Source organism: Microchirus variegatus, assembly GCF_963457635.1.
Source record: "Microchirus variegatus genome assembly, chromosome: 15".
In the NCBI taxonomy this organism is placed as follows: Eukaryota; Metazoa; Chordata; class Actinopteri; order Pleuronectiformes; family Soleidae; genus Microchirus; species Microchirus variegatus.
In genome coordinates this window covers 21,251,374-21,269,501 of record NC_139816.1, presented here as the reverse complement: position 1 = coordinate 21,269,501, position 18,128 = coordinate 21,251,374, and the positions used below count along the sequence as shown (strand labels likewise).

Here is an 18,128-nt window from a genome sequence, read left to right as displayed (position 1 = left end):
GCGGCAGCAGCAGCAATAGACAATAACAATAATAAAAATAGTGAGGAAGGTGCAGGTGAGATCGTGACAAGGACAAAGCCAAAACAAATTCACACCTAATACAGGGTTTCCCTGTAGTGCAGCAGATTAATGGCATAATTTTCAAGAGAATTGTTAACATTGGTACAGATACTCTCTAAAGGCCACATTATACTTCTCCGACTGCGTAATGCGCTATCAGACTGCGTCACCACGTAGACCCCTCGAGCCTTCATACTTCTCCGTCGTGGTGCGGGATACGCACTGCAATTTCCCACCCGATCAGTAGGGGTCGCTGCGCAAGGTTGTTGTGCTTTTGGCTACAGTGAGCAATGGCGTCCGAGAGAGTAAGACTGTTGTTGTTGAAACAGTGGCCGTTTCTCACTTTTCTGTGTCACTGAACGCAGTTTTAAGATAATTTGAGGCGAGAAATTGGCCATTTAGAGTCTAAACATGTGCTGTGTGTGTTAAGATATGACGTATTTATAGTTTGGTAGCGGCGTTGTCAGCGGTGATCAGCTCCGCGTCTGTGGGCGCTTGGTGCTCACTGTGAGCCGGCACAGAGCAGCTTCGCTCGGCCTGTCCTGAGGACCAATCGCAGCTCTTGCCGTCTCTGTTGTCCCTTGACAGAGTGACGGACACTTAAAAAATATTTTGTGCAGTTGGAGACGACGCAGAGGCTCTTCGACAGGCTCTGCGTCAACGCAGAGGGGTCTGCCTAACCGACGCAGAGGGGTCTGCGTAACCTACGCATAAATTGGGCTTAAAGGTCATTTTTTTGGGAAAAGGGCACTGGCCACCCAAAAATTCAACATGGGGGCCATTTTTTTCAAGATTGCCGCTTTTCTGTCAAATGCTCATTATGTCAACTGTTCAAACAGTGATGTAGGCATAACATTTTGTAAAAATACTTAAGAATTTTTTTGGGGGGAAAATGTGCTTGTCCCTCAAAAAATTCAAGATGGCAATCGTTTTTCAAGATGGCCGCCATTTCTCTTGAATCCTTACATCAATTTTTCAAATGGTGATGCTGTCATCAAATTGGGTTCAAATATTCTGCAAAGGAACATTCTCATGGAAAAAGGTGTTCGCCACTCAAAAATTCAAGATGGCCACCATTTCTGTCAGAGCTCAATTTAATGTGTTAAGGAAGGGTTTTGTTTGATATAATGAACGTCATTACACAACCAGGGCACACTGGTGACTTCACTGCTGTGGAACTCAGCATGGGGTTCAGTGTCAGTTACATGTCAGGCAGGCTGCATATGGGGTCAAGCAAACCAGTGTCAGACTTTTGGTCCATTGAGCTGTCACTCCAAAATTCAGTAGCCAATCAGTAGACAGCTTCCTAAGGCCCATCCACAAACAAAAAACCCCGGCGCAAAAACAAATCAAGGAGCGCAAAGAACAAATGTTTTTTCAAACAATAAAATAATATATTTATGAATGATTAAATCAATATTTTTTTTGCTTCTGTAAACGTGGTGTTTGAATCGTGAAAAGTATTGGTTGAAAATATTGACACAACTCTAATTCCATAAAAATTGCAGCAGCAGCAGCTTGCTGTGGTATTTCCAGTGGCATAAGTTCACACACAGACAAGTGATAAAAGTCACTGCACATAAATTAGTAATCTATGAATTGATGACGCTGTTCGCTCTGCATAGTTCATTCAAACAGCTATCTTGAATTACCGAGCGATCAGCCAATCAGAAAAGAGTATCCATTGTTGCTGGGCAGAATGGACGTGCGATGCTCTGGTTCACAGCTCCACAGCTTACTTCCACACAGCTGCACAGCTGGAGTCGCGATACAATGTTTTTTTGGGTTCTTCTTGCACAGAAATACTCTGTAAATGTTGTAAACACAACAGCAGGAGCAGTTTTTCTACTGACCAAATAAACGGGAGCACACTGAGTTCACGATGACTCTTTCTGTCATGAAGTAAACTGAAATATGACGTGGCCTCAACACACAAGCTTTTATTCTGAAAAGTAAACCAAAAGTTTATTTTCCTCTCCCTCTCATGCTGAATTCCGCTGAAAATGAGAAAAAAAAACGTGTTCGGATCTGAATAATATTACTAGATGAATATACACTAGTTTTAACCAGAAAAAAGTGGTTTCAGGTAGAGCTGCAACTAACGATTATTTTCGTAATTGATTAATCTGTCGATTATTTTCTTGATTAATCGATGAATCGGTTGGTCCAGAAAATGTCAGAAAATGTTAAAAAACATTTATCAATGTTTGTCAAACCTGGAAATGACAATGTTCTTGAATGTCTTGTTTTGTTTACAAACCAAAATCTTTGTTGTGTGGAGCAAAGACTAAGAAAATATTCACATTTAAGAAGCTGAAACAATCAGAAATCTTGTTTTAATCATGAAAAAAGCTTCAACCCGGTTAATAGATTATCAAAATTGTTGTTAATTTAGTAATTGATTAATAATCGATTCATCGATTCATCGTTTCAGCTCTAGTTTCAGGGTTTAGTTACTCTTTAATGTCTGCGCCTTTGTCTTTTTGCATGTAGTAACGATCTGTTTGGAGCGCTGGAGTTCTCGGAGGAAGGCGTCACACAGTGTTCGCACATACGATGCAAATGCTCGCGACATATGACGCATGTGAGGTTCGCGCGGTTCCCCGTCCGAACTATAGAGGCAATACAATGCTCATATTTCTATTGTGTCAACATCGTCGGAAACATCGTTTTCTGCCCTTTTTCAACCAAGGAGGCGGCCAAAATCACCCAGGCGGCACGCCTTTGCTTTGGACAGGCAGGGAAAACCCTGTTATAGTCAGCTAGACTCGATTGGGGACTCGGTTCACTTGGGGGTTGCAACATTCAACCCCCAAGTGGTCCGAGTTTGTTTTCACACTGCACTTTAGTGAAGTTAACCAAATCTTTTTAATAACATAATACCCCTCCTTGCCTGAGGTGGCGCTACATCAATAATTACTGAAAGATAAGACAAAGACCTATGTTTTAAGCGGACCAGAGTTTGCGGAATCAGAGTTTGGTTGCGCATTCACACCTCCCCAAATGAACCAGACTTTCTGAGCAAATGAACGAGGATTTGAATTAGAAGGACTGGTGTGAATACGACTTTAGAGGCCATGTATGACCATACATCGGGAAGATCTTCATCTAGATACCCCCTGTTGGGCTGTAAAAGTGTAAACACCTGAACATTTATGGGCGTTACTGATAAAGCCGAAGATTCTAAACTCATGAATCAAGTCATCTTCCCTCGATTTTGCTACATACAGGTCTGTCAGCATCTCTAGGCCTGGTTGAGGGTGACAAGGGTCCGGGTTTGGTTGGCAATCCTGCATCGGTGGCTCCAGGTGAAGTTGACAAGGCTAAAGAGGTTAAGGAACGGTACGGCTACAACGCCTACCTCAGTGACAGAATCTCCCTGGATCGAACTTTACCAGACTTCAGGCCAGAGAAGTAAGTACATGTTCATAAAAGAGACATTATCACTTTTTTAGGGACATAAGAAATGACTGATTTTAGCCCCTGAAGAAAATGTACATCAGTATAAGTTCATGTCTTTATCTCACTGTTAGACAGACAGAAATCAGTGATTTTAGCTCACAGGGACACAGGAGCTGCTGGTCAACTTGAAAAAGTCTGTGAGTTAAATCTATGGCTAAGGCTTGTGGCCATGCTCTCAGGGAATGTGCCTCTGTGTTTTAGGCTGGTTCTCAGGGCTCAGGGACAGAGAGTTTGCCGAGTAGGGGTTGCCTTTAAGGGACGGCTTGACAGACAAGCAAAGCGTGCTAATGCATGTTTTGCTTGTCTATATGGATATGGACGAGCTTCATTTTCCTGTCTGTCCTTCTGCAGATGCAAAAATGCCACCTTCCCAAAAGACCTCCCGACGATCTCCATCATCTTCGTCTTCGTCAACGAAGCTCTGTCCGTGATCCTGCGCTCGATCCACACAGTCGTCAATCACACGCCGGCTCACTTGCTCAAAGAAATCATCCTGGTGGATGACAACAGTGATGACAGTCAGTCAGCACAAATCACCTTCTTTCTCTGTTTCCAGTTTCCATTACATTGTTCAAGGACTCTAAACCTTTTCTTGTGTTGGGTCATGTGATGTTATTTTTGTGAACTGCAGAGGAGCTGAAAGGTCCACTGGAATCTTATGTGAATAGACGCTTCCCCGGACTGGTGAAGATTGTCAGGAACCAGAGGAGAGAGGGACTGATCAGGGCCAGAATTGAGGGCTGGAAAGTGGCCACCGGAGAGGTGACGGGAATTTTTGATGCACACATGGAGTTCACACCGTACTGGTGAGTCAAGACTGGAAGCCACAGATTAATAGTTTTAGCTGATTAATCGGCTCCACTAGGACATTTTATGACCTGAGGCTTCTGTAACCCTCACTTAGTGGATAAAGCGGTAGACAATGAATAAATTAATGAATGGATTGTTTGTGTACTGTGTGCTGTGTGCTGTTTGTGTGTGTGTTGATTCTTACATTAGGGCCGAGCCTATTCTGGCCAGAATTAAAGAGAACCACAAGAGGATCCTTTTGCCCTCCATCGACAACATCATGCACGATACCTTTGCGGCAGAATACTATGGGAACACAGCCCACGGCTACAATTGGGAGCTTTGGTGCATGTACATGGGCCCACCAAAAGAGTGGTATGATGCTAAGGACGACTCTCTTCCCATCAAGTAAGAAAAAAAACTTCTTCCTTTAGGGGTCGCCACAGCAGATCCTTATCGCCATCCTGTGGCCTTGACTCCAGTAATTTTCCTTACTTTCTTTACTTCCCTGGGTGTCCTTTAGGTACTTTTTTGGTACATTCTCTTGTCTTCTTTCCACTGTCCAGAGGATACACCAAACTCTGCACAATCTTCAATTTCCAGCTTCCTCTTCTTGGTTTCCAATACCAAAAATGATGTTGCTGTCTTTCCACATTCTCCTCTGGCATCACCATGCAGTCTGCTAGCTCCTTCAGATTACATCTTCTACATAGTTTCTTCCTCCTCTAGCTCACCCTATGCACCTCCCTCTACTGTACATAGACACCAACAAAAATGACTCCAACACTGATATTGTTGGGTTTAAATCACTGCAGGACTCCTGCCATGATCGGCTGCTCCTTTGTGGTAAACCGTCTTTACTTTGGCGAGATCGGTCTGCACGATCCAGGCATGAATGTGTGGGGCGCTGAGAACATTGAACTCGGCATCAAGGTTTGTGTCTCATGTTCCTGTAACTCCTGTCATGTCTAACTGTGCGTGTCTCAGGCTGGTTCAGTCCTGACGTTGTCTTAGCATATCATTTAGCTATAATTTATAAGCCCCGATCTATGACGATCTATGGAGAAAGTAGCTGCTGTTGCGTGGACATTGACCCCAACACCAAATGTCCTTGTTTGGCTGTAAAATATCTGGCCTAAATTTCTCTCATCTGTACCATCTGTCTTCCAGGTATGGATGTGTGGAGGCAGTATGGAGGTGATGCCTTGCTCCAGGGTGGCTCACATTGCACGGGTGAAGAAACCCTACAGCCTGGACCTCGGTCCCCACACACGACGTAATGCTTTGCGTGTGGCTGAAGTTTGGATGGATGAGTTCAAGTCCAGTGTCTACATGGCCTGGAACCTTCCCATGGAGGTGAGCAAAGAGACAACCATTGGTACAACCATGGAAATAAAGCCAAATACATTGGAAATGGCTTGAATCAGTCTTGTTTCAATAAACACAAGATCAATTATAAAAGTTTGACTCTTGAAGGTATAGACCTCCCTTCATGAATTCTTCTGCTTGTGCAGAATCATGGTGTCGATATTGGAGACCTTTCCGACAGGCTCGCCCTGAGGAAGCGTCTGCAGTGCAAGAGCTTTAAGTGGTACCTCGACAATATTTACCCAGACCTGATCAGGTACAACGGCACGTTGTACTATGGCGAGGTGAGTCCACACTCTTTACCACTCTTTCACAAAATGCATAGACATTAAGAGTGATTTTCAAAGACAACTTTTCAATTTCAGATTCGTAACGCGAAGGCGACACATCTGTGTGTGGATCAGGGCGACCAGAAGAAGAATATGCCCATCCTGCATCCATGTCATGGATGGGGTCCTCAGGTACAAAACGGCAACCACACACTCAACGAAATTGAGTTCTTCTTCGTCCTTGAATTTTTCTTTGAGTCTTTGTTGCGGTTGAGGGAACACCTGCTGTATGTATGGGGTCAAATGATGGCGCAGTGGCCAGCATTGTTACCTCACAGCAAAAAGGGCAGATCGTGGTTTGATCAAGGAGTTTCTGCGTGCCTGGGTAGGCCAGTCGCACCATGCAATAAATCAAATAATTGCATGATAAATAAAAATGAGCTTGACGGGCGGATGGGCGGAGAGGGGCCCGGGGAAGCACTACGTGTCGCTCAGTGCCGTGTCGCGTTGAGCTAATGGAAAAGCATCATAAGCCTCCGTGTGCGGACGTAGTGGCCTAGATGAGAGTCAAGGGAGGGAGAGCCGCCAGAGCGATGGGAAGCGGGAGTGTGGAGGAGACCCGCGAGGAGCCTCCTCTTCCACCCACCTCCACATTTGTATGACTCTTCTGTCCGAGACTGTCACATAGCTTTATATTCCCGGAAGATGATTGTTACCACATTACATAAAGACGATGATTTTTACCATAGGACATGAAAAAAAAGAAAAGATTCTGGTGAATTATGGGATGTTTGTCCCAATACGTGAAACACCGGACAGAGACGGACAGTCATTTTGAGACCAATGTAAGCGATATGCGGAAAGTTGTTGTTTACTACTGTTGCTAGGCAGCGGACGTTTATCCGGCAGCACAAGTTTAATATTTTTGGTTGAACAACATGGTGAGTATAAAACGCTTCAGTGTGTGCGCGCCGTCTGCGGAGCCCCGCGCCACATCACACGCACGAGTATAAACAGGGTTCAACGCGAGCTTATGACCGAGACCCGTTTCTGTCAGATTAACTCATACACTGAATCAAAAATGTTTACAGCCTTAAACATATGGTAATTAACAGTGTTGTTGTTACAATGTTAAAATAGTTAATGTACTGCAATTGACATTAAATATTTGTGTTGCAGTTAAATAAATCTTTTAAAGATGTATAACCAGACTTCTTTGTTGGTTTTGCTATTGTTGATATTTAACACATTAGGCACATTACGTTAACCTGAAACTTACGCATTTGTTGTAAAACAGTAGCAACTAAATGCGCCAACACAACAAACATGCATATGCATCTGGTGCAGTTTGCCCAGCTGGGAAAAAAATGACCACAGATAGGCCGTCTCCGTCTTCCCGACAGCACAGTAAGGTATAGTGGTTGCGTGTGGTTTTTAATTTACATTTTATTTATTGATTTTGTTTGTTTTGTTAATTTATTTTGGATATTTTAAATGTCCAGTTACAGTGTTAAATATGATTTAGAAATAAAAGTTTATTCATCTTTGAATAAGGTGTACCTGGATTATTATGAGATTATTACATTACATTACATTATCATTGTATTAGATGAAAATGGTATCAGAATGACGATATTATCGTTTATCGCAATCATTTCTGGGACAATTTATCTTCCAGCAAAATGTGTTATCATGACAGGCCTATGCGTGGGTTCTCCTCAGGTCCCCGGCTTACTTTTTTTTTCTTCTTCATCTCTCGGTCTGTTCCACAATGCCGGGATCAGATGACACAAATTCAGTCTGATTTTCAAGCGATTATCAATGCATGTGTAGTGTAACGTAATTGAAAAACAGAGATTTGGCGTCTGGGAGAAGACTCAAACAAGTCTTGCATTGGGAAAGACACAAATATTGTGTCGTCTGATCTCAGCAGTAGGGGTCGCCACAGCGGAATATCTGTCTCCAGCTTGTCCTCTGCCATGTGTCCTCCTCGCAACTCCATCTTCAACATCCTTGACCAAACCATTTCATCATTGACTGTCTTACCAAACCATTCATTACATGTCGTTTAGCAGACGCTTTTATCCAAAGCGACTTACAAGGGAATTGAGTTGAACTTGTGACCATGATGTCTCTGCACCGGTCTTAACCACTGAGCTACCCCACCCCATTCAACCTGACATTTATCCTGTCCATCCTGGTCACTTGGGGCGTGATGTCGTACCAAACATTGAACACAACACAACAACTTTTCGGTTTTGTCTCAATATGACGTTGAGCTTTGTATGGGAACAGTCGCAAGGGAACAACGTTTTTCTGTCGTGGGTGAAGCCGGTCTAGCACCACGCTGACCTTACCGTACCATTTTACTCTGGGATCCCAAAGGAATGGACCGGTAAGGGCTGGTTATTTTGGTAGTATTCCTAATGGAAATGCAAAGAAATTAGTTTTGTACTGTACCAAAATTGTACCATTCCACTCGGCAGAAACACAGAACAATGACACAGTTTATCAGATGCCTGATTGGTTCGTATTTGTTTACTATTAATTTTCACTTTCTCAATTTAAACATCGTTGTATGGATGAAGCCAAAGTCTCACGAGAGCTGGAGCCACCAAAAAGCTAACAATATTTGTGACTTCTGCTGACTGCTGTTGACGTGTGTTGTGTCTCTGTGTTTACACTCAGATGGGACGTTACACCAAAACAGGTCAGCTGTACGTGGGCCAGATGGGCAGCATAGGAGCGGACACCCGCTGCCTGGTGGACAACGAGGTCAGCGATTTCCCTCAGCTTGTGGACTGCACTAAAGTCACCAATGTGAACCAAAAGACTTGGGATTTCTCTCAGGTAAGAAGAAGAAGGAACTACCATCTGTTCACTTTCCACTTATCAATATTCGGAGAGCTGTGTTGCTGGAAGTGGCAACACAGTGTGTATGAAAACTCGCTCTTTCCCCTTAAATTTAGTAGTTTCTTGTAAGTGATTTAGAAGCTTCTTCTAAATCGCGCCTCTTCTTCCACTTTTCTGAGATTTCTCTCAAAATCATCTCCTGTCTTATTACATCACTGTCATTCCCATGGTGGACTGATACCAGTCCCTGTGTACGATAGTTCCGACAAGCCGTGATCGTGCAGCTATCACTCGGTGGACACGGAGGACGGTGCCACAAGATCTGGAGCGAATGTCCATTGAATATCCAGTCCTTTTTCCCCATGCATCTCGGTGCTAGCTCGGTGCTAGCTCCGAACGTATGTGCACTGTGTGAAATTGATGAATATTCTGCTCAATACACAACGCCTGGGGCCCCTGTGATGTATTTTTGAGAGTCGTGACAGTTGCAGGTTCGTAAATTCATAACTGTGGATTCGTATCCAGGTCGTAACTTTTTGAATGGTATTCTCACGGTACTGCGGTCAAGCCAGCCGTGGTTCGCGTCTGCCTGGTCAAATCAGCCGCACGTGCGCAAATCGAGTAACGTTTACGGTAATCATAATGAAACGGCACTGAAGAGCTGGCAGTGATAGTGAGTAGTGAAAGATTTATACTGCTGGACTGAGTAGCATCCAACTGCAGCCCCGGAGAGCAACAACACCCCGGCGTTATGGAAGTTTTTTGTTTTTTTTAAGTTTGTTTGGTTTTTTTTGTTTGTCACTCCCAGCTCTTCAGTGCCCTTTCATTATGATTACCGTAAATGTTAGTAGATTCGCGCACTAGAAAAAAAGGTGCGGCTGATTTGACCAGGCAGACCTCACGGTTGTCATTTCGTATTTGTGTTGAATAGATTACCTCTGAGTATGTGCACATCTTTTTGACAGTTACCCCATAAATGTCTCTCTTCTTTGTCTTTGTGTAATTTTAAAGCCACACATGATTAAAAACACACTTGCCTGGCATCTCTGCAGAATGGTGTTCTTCACCTTTGTCTCCTCTGCTCCCCCAGGGCGAAGCCATCATAAACAAAGCTTCAGGACGATGTTTGGAGGTGAAGGAGGAGAAAGTGGACTTCGGGCACCGGTTCATCCTGCAGACGTGTTCGGGACAAACGTGGAGCTTTAAGAACACTGCCAAAGTGTAGGACAACTGAAGTGGGCAGTACTCACCTGAAGAAAAGAATATGGATCAGAGACAGGTCTGGTCTATGTCCATGACATGAAGTGCATATTTTTGTGTCCAAGTCCATTATATTAAAAAAAAAATCATCTTTTCATGACATCTATCACTTTATTCTATAAAACCTATTCATTTTCATACATTTTTCAGTAATTTCAATTAATAATATCATTTTTATGTTTTGGCTTCTCAAACCCCTAAGATATCAGGTGATGCAGCTGTCCGAGCAAGTGAGCAGACTAAGAAAACTATTACAAATTTTATTTTAATAATGATAAACTCAAAATAAAATACTCTGGCATTATTTTATGTCTGAAGTCTTTTGAATAATGTTTCCCTAATATCAATAGTTTTAAAGCTGCTAACATAACTGCAAAACTTTTGTCCGGAAATTTACATTTCTTAAATATCAGGGTGGTGCAACCATAAACATTGGACTTTATTTTGAAGTCAAAAGACAATAGCTGTAAACTGAATGTTGCATCAGCCAGAGGAACCCCAGAGAACCTTGGGACTAACCTAAAAGGTTTGTAGATCTTTGTCAAATACTGGTAAAAATAACTACTTTCAACTATATGTAGGTTGGTACACTTTCCATGTCAGGTGGTCCAACCAATGTAAAACTAGAAAAAAATTACTTTATCATAAAACTCTTTATTTAAAAAAAAAAAAAAACTGTTCTGTTACACACTTTAAAGCATTTTGCATAATAATTTGTACATTTAAGATGCCAATATCACTATCAAAATTAGCATGACAGAGGTTAAGTATTAACAATGATCCAGCTGATAACTGTGCTTTGATTATGAACTACACATGCTCCATGGTCTTAATCATAACATCTAGCACATATAGTTTCACCAGCTGGAAAGTTCTACAACAGTTATTATTATTATTACAGGGTTTCCCCCAGTGCATTATAAGCCTGGTCGGCCGCCAGGGTTTACTTGCCCTCCAACAGGCTAAGAGTTGTTGTTGTTTATTTATCCATCCGTCCATCCATTATCTACCGCTTCATCCTCCACCAGAGGGTCGCGGGGGGTGCTGTGCCTATCTCAGCAGACATTGGGCGATAGGCGGGGTACACCCTGGACAGTTCGCCAGTTTGTTTATTTATTTTAAATAAAAAAAATTTACACACCACAGATTTTTCTAAACCAGCTGTAATGCGCTGTAAATACTTCATTATTACGGTTCCATTGTTCTTGTCAATAAATATGTTATATTTAGGGATGCACTGATAATTCGGCGACCGAAACACAGCAAGTTCACTGTGGGACAGCACCTATTAAATGCAGCAACGTCTCTTTGCGCTAAAGTAAAACTTGGCTGCATACAGAGCAGATTATGAACTCCCTGTGACATTGACTTCACACCAGAGAACATTCTCTCTATTTGAGCAGTTAACTAAAGAGATCAGTGCATCTGATGCATCTGTTATTCCATTAATTGCAGCACTAAAGTGTCTTCTACACAAAGATTGAGAACATGGAGTGAAAACAATGAAAAGTGAGCTCTGCTCTTTAAGAGTCTGTCACCACGTTTTATTAACATCTATTCAGATCCCCTGCACTTCATCGCGACTGTACTCGATCCTCATCATAAAGATGTAATGTTATGTGAATTGTTTTTGATGGGTTAGGGTTAGGTTTAACTGATGACTAAAACACATGTTACTATTTGAAATGAAAATGCATATTTCATGTCATAACTAATGTGGTCAGGTGGTGCAACCAATATTTGTCAAGTGGTGCAACCAATTTAAACCAATAAATGATACGTCAAAGTGACCAAATTTATAAATGTAATGTGTGTAGTTATTATACTGAATATATGAATTTGTGTATTTGTGTGATTATTTTCCTGTCTTTAAATGTAAAAGTGGATGTTAAGGATGCTTAAAACCTGACCAAAAATCTAAAATTATTGTTAAAAAAAAAACACACAATGATAAAAATAATAATGTTTATCTAGTGTGGACACCTTAAGGTATAGTTGCCAAATAATTATTTTTAAAATAAATATTAGGAATGTATATATTTTTATAAATAGTTGGTTGTGCCACCTGACTTTTTTTTGTGTGAAGAAATACTGTTAAAAAATGAGTTAAAACAGTTAGAATAGTTATTCGATATATGAGTAATGTTCAAACACATTGGTCTGGACTCAAAAATATGCATTACATTTCTTTTGAAAATACCTTTTAAAAAATAGTTTGTAATAATTTGTCATTGACCCCTCTTTATGGTGACATATCGCAATAAAATATCTGTGATGACTTTTCCGACTGTTGCTTCATGTAATAAAATCCATCTGGTTTTGTTCAGAGATAGTTTTTTCAGGCTTGTTTGCTTCTGTCTGTCTGAAGACGGTGATTCGGATTTGTATTTAACTTCTTACTCTTGTAATATAACAATCTTCTTTTTGCAAGAATCATCTTCGTCCAACAACCAGCAGTTTACTGGGTTAAATCAGGATTTTTTGTCCTGTGTCAAATGCAGCGCCTCTAGTGGTGATTGTGAGATGACTGTTTTGACTTTAGAACAAAACTTTGGCTGTTTATTGTGTGACTGGGGGATTGAATTGAAGACAAAGAATGTGACAAGATCCAAAACTTTACGTTATGATTTAGAATTAGAACTAGAGTGGGGGAGAAAAAAGAAAAGTCTCAGTAAACATTTTAAATCACTTTTTAAAAATAATATTTTTATAGAATAAACCTCACATCTTCCTATCTCAGGTTATACGTGATTTTACTACTTTTATTTTGTGAATTTGTGCTATACAGTATAAATAAAATGTATTATTATTATTACTATCATTTTTGTTATATTATATTTTTTTGTTGTTCTGTGTTTTTGGCGACAGATGTTTATTCAAAGAAAAAATATTTATATCTTCATTTACACAAAAACATCAGATTTTTTTAAAGCAAAGAATTTTGTCACTTCCAAAAATGAGCTGATTTGATTTTAAATAATATTATCATGTGAATATAATCATTTTAATGCAGAAAAAGAGCTTAGTTTCATTAAATTAATTTTCTTATTTCAGAACAGCAGATAACATTTTTTTTACAATTACCCTGTTAATTGAGAAATCAATAAATCTAAACTTGAAAACCACAGGTGAGGGATCCACTCCCTGGACGGACAGACGTGCAGCCCTAACCCAAATGATTTGCTTTTTTATGAATTCTTTATTTATTTTTAGATGAATGCAGTGCATTTTTGTCATATCTTCAGAGGAAGCAGTTCAGTATATATTATAATTTTATGACATTTTATGACTTAATGATGTTGTCTGTCTTGCTCTGTTAAACGACAGAGACTGAGCGTTGGGAGTGATCTGATAGGAGTCGACTCGACTCGACTGTAAACCAGCCTGGTCAGTTATTTATCAACGTAAACCTGAATAATCAGCTTCTATTGTCACATAATCATCATCATTAAACTATAAGTGTGCCACTTCTTCTACTGCCCAGCACGTTGTGGATCTGTGTAGAACTTAACCGGCTTATAAATATTACCATCTGACATAAACATGACTAAATTAATCTTGATCAGATCAGATGTTATTTTTCACATTAAAATATATGGGGATTTATTGAATTCTGGATAAGTTTGTCATCAGTAAGTAGATTCTTATCAAAATAAAATGGGGGTATACTTGGGTGATCGCCTACCCACCACACAAAATTCATCTTGATTAGATCAGATGTCGCAGAGATAGACATCTGAACTTCTTCAATGGGACTGAACCATGTTTCATTTAAAGGTCCCATATTATACCCTATTAACCCAAGTGAAACTAGGTCCTGATGCCCTAATGAACATGTCTGTGTCAAGCTTTAGTCAAAATATCATAAGGATGAAGCACAATAGCAGTTCAATAACTCTGCCAAAACAGCCTTTTTCAGAACGCTCGGTTTTGTGCCTGGTCATTTACATGTGAATGAGACCCAGGTAAACACACATCCACTGCTTCCAGGGGAGTGTCGATCTAACTTACTATCCACAGCCATACTGTCGCCACTTATCACCTATTGTCATGCACCGTCGTCACAACCCCCGCTCCATATACCCCATAGTAATGTCCGTTTACCCGTTGTTACTGCGTTTCACCGTAATGCATAGAGTGACCACAATTTTGGCTTCTCACGATCATAAAAACATAAAAATAGAAGAAAAACGATTAATGCGCCGCGCGGCGTGTATGTAAATTCCCATGCTAGAAAAAGACCCTGAACGCACCAGTGTTACTGCGGCTGAAAGTGACGTGTGTGGATAAACAACATGAGAGAACGTGGAAACACGACAGAAAGGCAGCCTTTGGTTGAGAAGAAATGTAGGACAACATCTACATCTTTCTGCAGTGCTTTCAAACGCGTGCTCTTCACATTATTGATCCACACGTCACTCGCTAACCGCAGGCACGTAACTGGTGCGTTCAAGGTGTCCCTCCAGCATAGGAATTTACACATACGATCAACAACAAAGGGCTTGTGAAGCTTGTGAACATTTTTTTCATAAATAAAATATATCCACTGGACACACAAGTCCTCTGAGGCTGGAAGTTTGTGTAAAACACTGTGCTCCACTGTGCAGCCACTCTTCCTCCCTCGCCTGCACTCTCGTATTTCACAGGGACAAGGGGGAGCTACGGTGGAGCTGTGAAGTACTCTGTGAAGTACTCTGCCTGGCGGGGTGCCAACATTCACGGTGAAATGTCTGCACTGTCGTCACTTGGTCGGGAGGTATATACTTACACAAAGTGGAACCACTAAAACATGACTGAGTCTTGTTTTTTCACATTTTGGGGACTGGTATGTCCCACTGAGTCCCAAATATAAGTACTAAAAGATTGAAAAGTTGATTTTGCACAATAGGGTACCTTTAAATTGCTGCCAAATCTGTAATCTGGATTAGTTCCAGATTAATTTTAGTCTGATTGTAGGGTGTCTGACCAAATTTAAGTTTAAATCCGAAGAGTTTTGACAAAGATACTTTAGAGATCTTTATAAGAGATGGGGAATTTTTGAACATTTAATTGTGTTTTGTGACATCCTCAATGGGTCGTGGATATTGAATAAATGACCATAATTAACCATTTAAATCATCTGGAAAAACAAAAGTAAAACCCGACACAGAGTCAGAAAATCCGTTGAAAGTTGACCAATATGAACATTTATTTCTGGAAAGTTACAAATCATTTCCAAAGACTTTCTTATCAGATTATATAAGATTATGTTAATCTGATTTCACTTCCGTCTTTGGACAGTCCTTGGAGCAAAAGTACAACATTTTTCTTTTTTTTTGTTGATCCTCAATTCTGTTTTCCTAACTGAAGACTGAACGGTGCCTTGTCGTTAACAGTTACAGGTTTCTTCTTTTTCAACAGTAACAGAAAGGAACTCACGTAAAAACGGGAATGTGGAGATGAAGACGCTCATTTTTTTCTAAACCGGTGCGATTCCTAAAAGCTTTTGGTGTTTAAAAAATGCTTCAAAAGGTTGTGAAAATTGGGAGGAAAATGCATTAAACATTTAATTTTTTTATTTTTTAAATCTCCAATTCCAATTTTACTGCCATTTACCAGGTTTCTATGCTATGGCAATGGTATGAACGTGAATAAAGTTACACACGGGTGCAGTTCAAAGACTTTAAAATTCAAAAGATGCAACAACGAGCAGCTGACAGATCGCCCAAATTTTGTTTTTCAAAAAAATTAAGGGAACACATTTTTTAATCGTATGTTTTGTTGCCAAAGACATATTTGTATGACTAAATATTTTCATTTGTGTTTTTTTTTATATTTGAGAAATTGTGAAAATGTATAAATCCTTCTTATAGCAGGGTACGCTAATTAAAATGTGTAAATGGTGTATTAAGCATTGATTAACTGTATTTTTTATTCCCATTTTGTCTGTTTTTCAGCTTAATTAAGATATTAATTCATAGTCGGTTACAGTAAACTTAATTAAACATTTCTTAACCATTGTTAACATTTATAAACCTTTATTAACGCCCCTTAAACCACAAAAGCGTAACTATGGTTAGTAAATGTTGAATTATAGTTAACCTACACAAAGTGTTCAAGTTTCAAACGACGAAGAACGACATCCTCTGGACTGTGAAGGCCACCGTAGTTCACTTAAATTATGCCGTTGTTCCATGTGTTGAACACTAGGGGCGAAGTCTGTACATTTTGGACGTAGGAAACGAGGCGCCAAAAATTAATAAAAAAATTCAAGTCAGACTGTGTAAGCTTTGTTGTTGTCGTTAAAACATCCTACCCCGAGTTTCCATACCAGGACAATAAAAACACACCACCTACTGACAACTTTGTGATTTAAAAAAACAGTAAAACAAAAATCTGTAATCCAAAATGTTAAAACCGCAAAATATCTTATTTGAAAAACAAATAAATCTTGACTAAGCGTTGACATTGGGAAATCTCTCCATCTTTGTTTAGGCACCCGAAAAAAATCTCCAGTGACCAATCTGTGGGTCCTGACCAGGTGTCGGTGAAAAATAATTTGCATACTGGGGGGAAAAAAACAAAAAAAAGGAAGTCGCTCAAAGCAAAGATTGACAATGAAAACATTGTGGTCATGAATAAATAAAACGTACATGTGTTACTGCACGTCGGAAATAAATAAGGTAAAAACGCAGCACAAACAGAACTGCATCAGTGTGTGTGCACTAGCCCTTTTCACAGTTAGCTCCTGTTTTAAGAACAAATTCAAAAAGAAAGAAAACAAAAGAAAAAGAGTGGGAAACACGGAGAAAAGATTTGCTGCAAAGAGAAATCATCGATTTAGTGCAGAAAGATCTGAAAACACCTGCTGGTCAATTTTCCTTCATCATACTGACCTGTGGTGATTGTTATGTTTGGAATACAGGTAAACAAATAAAGCACAGGAAAAAAAACATTTGATCTTTGAAGCTTTGGAGAAATTCACCATTGTTTTCAATTCATCGCATTTTCGTCCGCAAAAACAACACAGAGGTCGTTTCTAAGATTCTGTCTCACATTAGCATAAATCAGGTGACACAAACGTTGACATTCCAGTGGCTTTTCATTACCCATTACTTTAAAAAGTGTGATAGTTTTTTGGTTTTCTTGCCCCAAAGTGTGGTTTTTTTAGGTATCGCAATGAGTCAGCTAATAATATCTACGCCAGTTTAAGTCTATAAACTTAAGAAAATGTTCATGTCTTTATCTCACTGTTAGACAGACTTTTCCAACAGGAAACTGAAGTTTATAAACCACTCACTCTCCCACACCAAAGACGATAGAGAAAATCAATGATTTTAACATCACAGCACACAGGAGTTGTTGATCCACTGCTGCCTCCATCACTAAGTTCAAATGTCTTATTTTGTAATTTCGGCATTTAAAATCCTTCATTCAGATTTACTTCAGTCACAAAGTGACCACACGTGGCAGCAGTAGACCAGCAGCTCCTGTGTTCCCGCAAGCTAAAATCACTGATTTTCTCTAGGGACTTTGGTGTGGGAGAGTGAGTGGTTTACAAACTTAATTTTTATGTTGGGAAAAGTCTGTCTCCCAGTGTCTCTTGGCTCGTTTCAGCAGCAGGGGGCACTCACAGCCATCAGCTCCCGAGTATGTGTCAGTACCTCATAAAACCACACATTAAAAAACCTGAACTATCCCTTTAATAACAAGTCTGAACTCCCCTTTTATCTCCATCGTTGTGATAACTTTCACTTTTCTAATCATACGACAGCGGGAGAAAGATGGGGGGGGGGGGGGGGAGGTACAGTCATGTGACCAGAAGCACAGTTTAGAGGAAAAAAAGAAGCTGGAACGCACTGGAAGCGAAACCTGAATGACCCGAATCACTTGTGAGATGATTTTTTTCCAAGCGGCGACTGAAGCATCAGATATATTAGTCAACAACCTTGCTTTATGAGTTCATATACTGTGTGTCTGTGCATATATACATATATAACAAATATATAAAGGCACAAACTAGAAATGGTGAACACAAATAATAAACAAATTTTGATGCATTTGTTTATGTCAGTCAGGAACCGCCCG

General features: G+C 40.2%; 1 protein-coding gene across 1 annotated transcript; it reads left to right on the top strand.

The window, feature by feature from the left end:
• Positions 1-3,137: 3,137 nt before the first annotated feature.
• Positions 3,138-10,026, top strand: LOC310937518 (polypeptide N-acetylgalactosaminyltransferase 17-like; the record flags this gene model as incomplete). The annotated part of the gene is made up of 11 exons (XM_083901801.1): positions 3,138-3,189; positions 3,291-3,474; positions 3,874-4,040; positions 4,154-4,328; positions 4,522-4,719; positions 5,127-5,244; positions 5,482-5,667; positions 5,826-5,963; positions 6,045-6,140; positions 8,637-8,798; positions 9,892-10,026. The coding sequence occupies 11 exons, from the start codon at positions 3,138-3,140 to the stop codon at positions 10,024-10,026; spliced, it is 1,611 nt and encodes a 536-aa protein (XP_083757927.1).
• Positions 10,027-18,128: the final 8,102 nt, after the last annotated feature.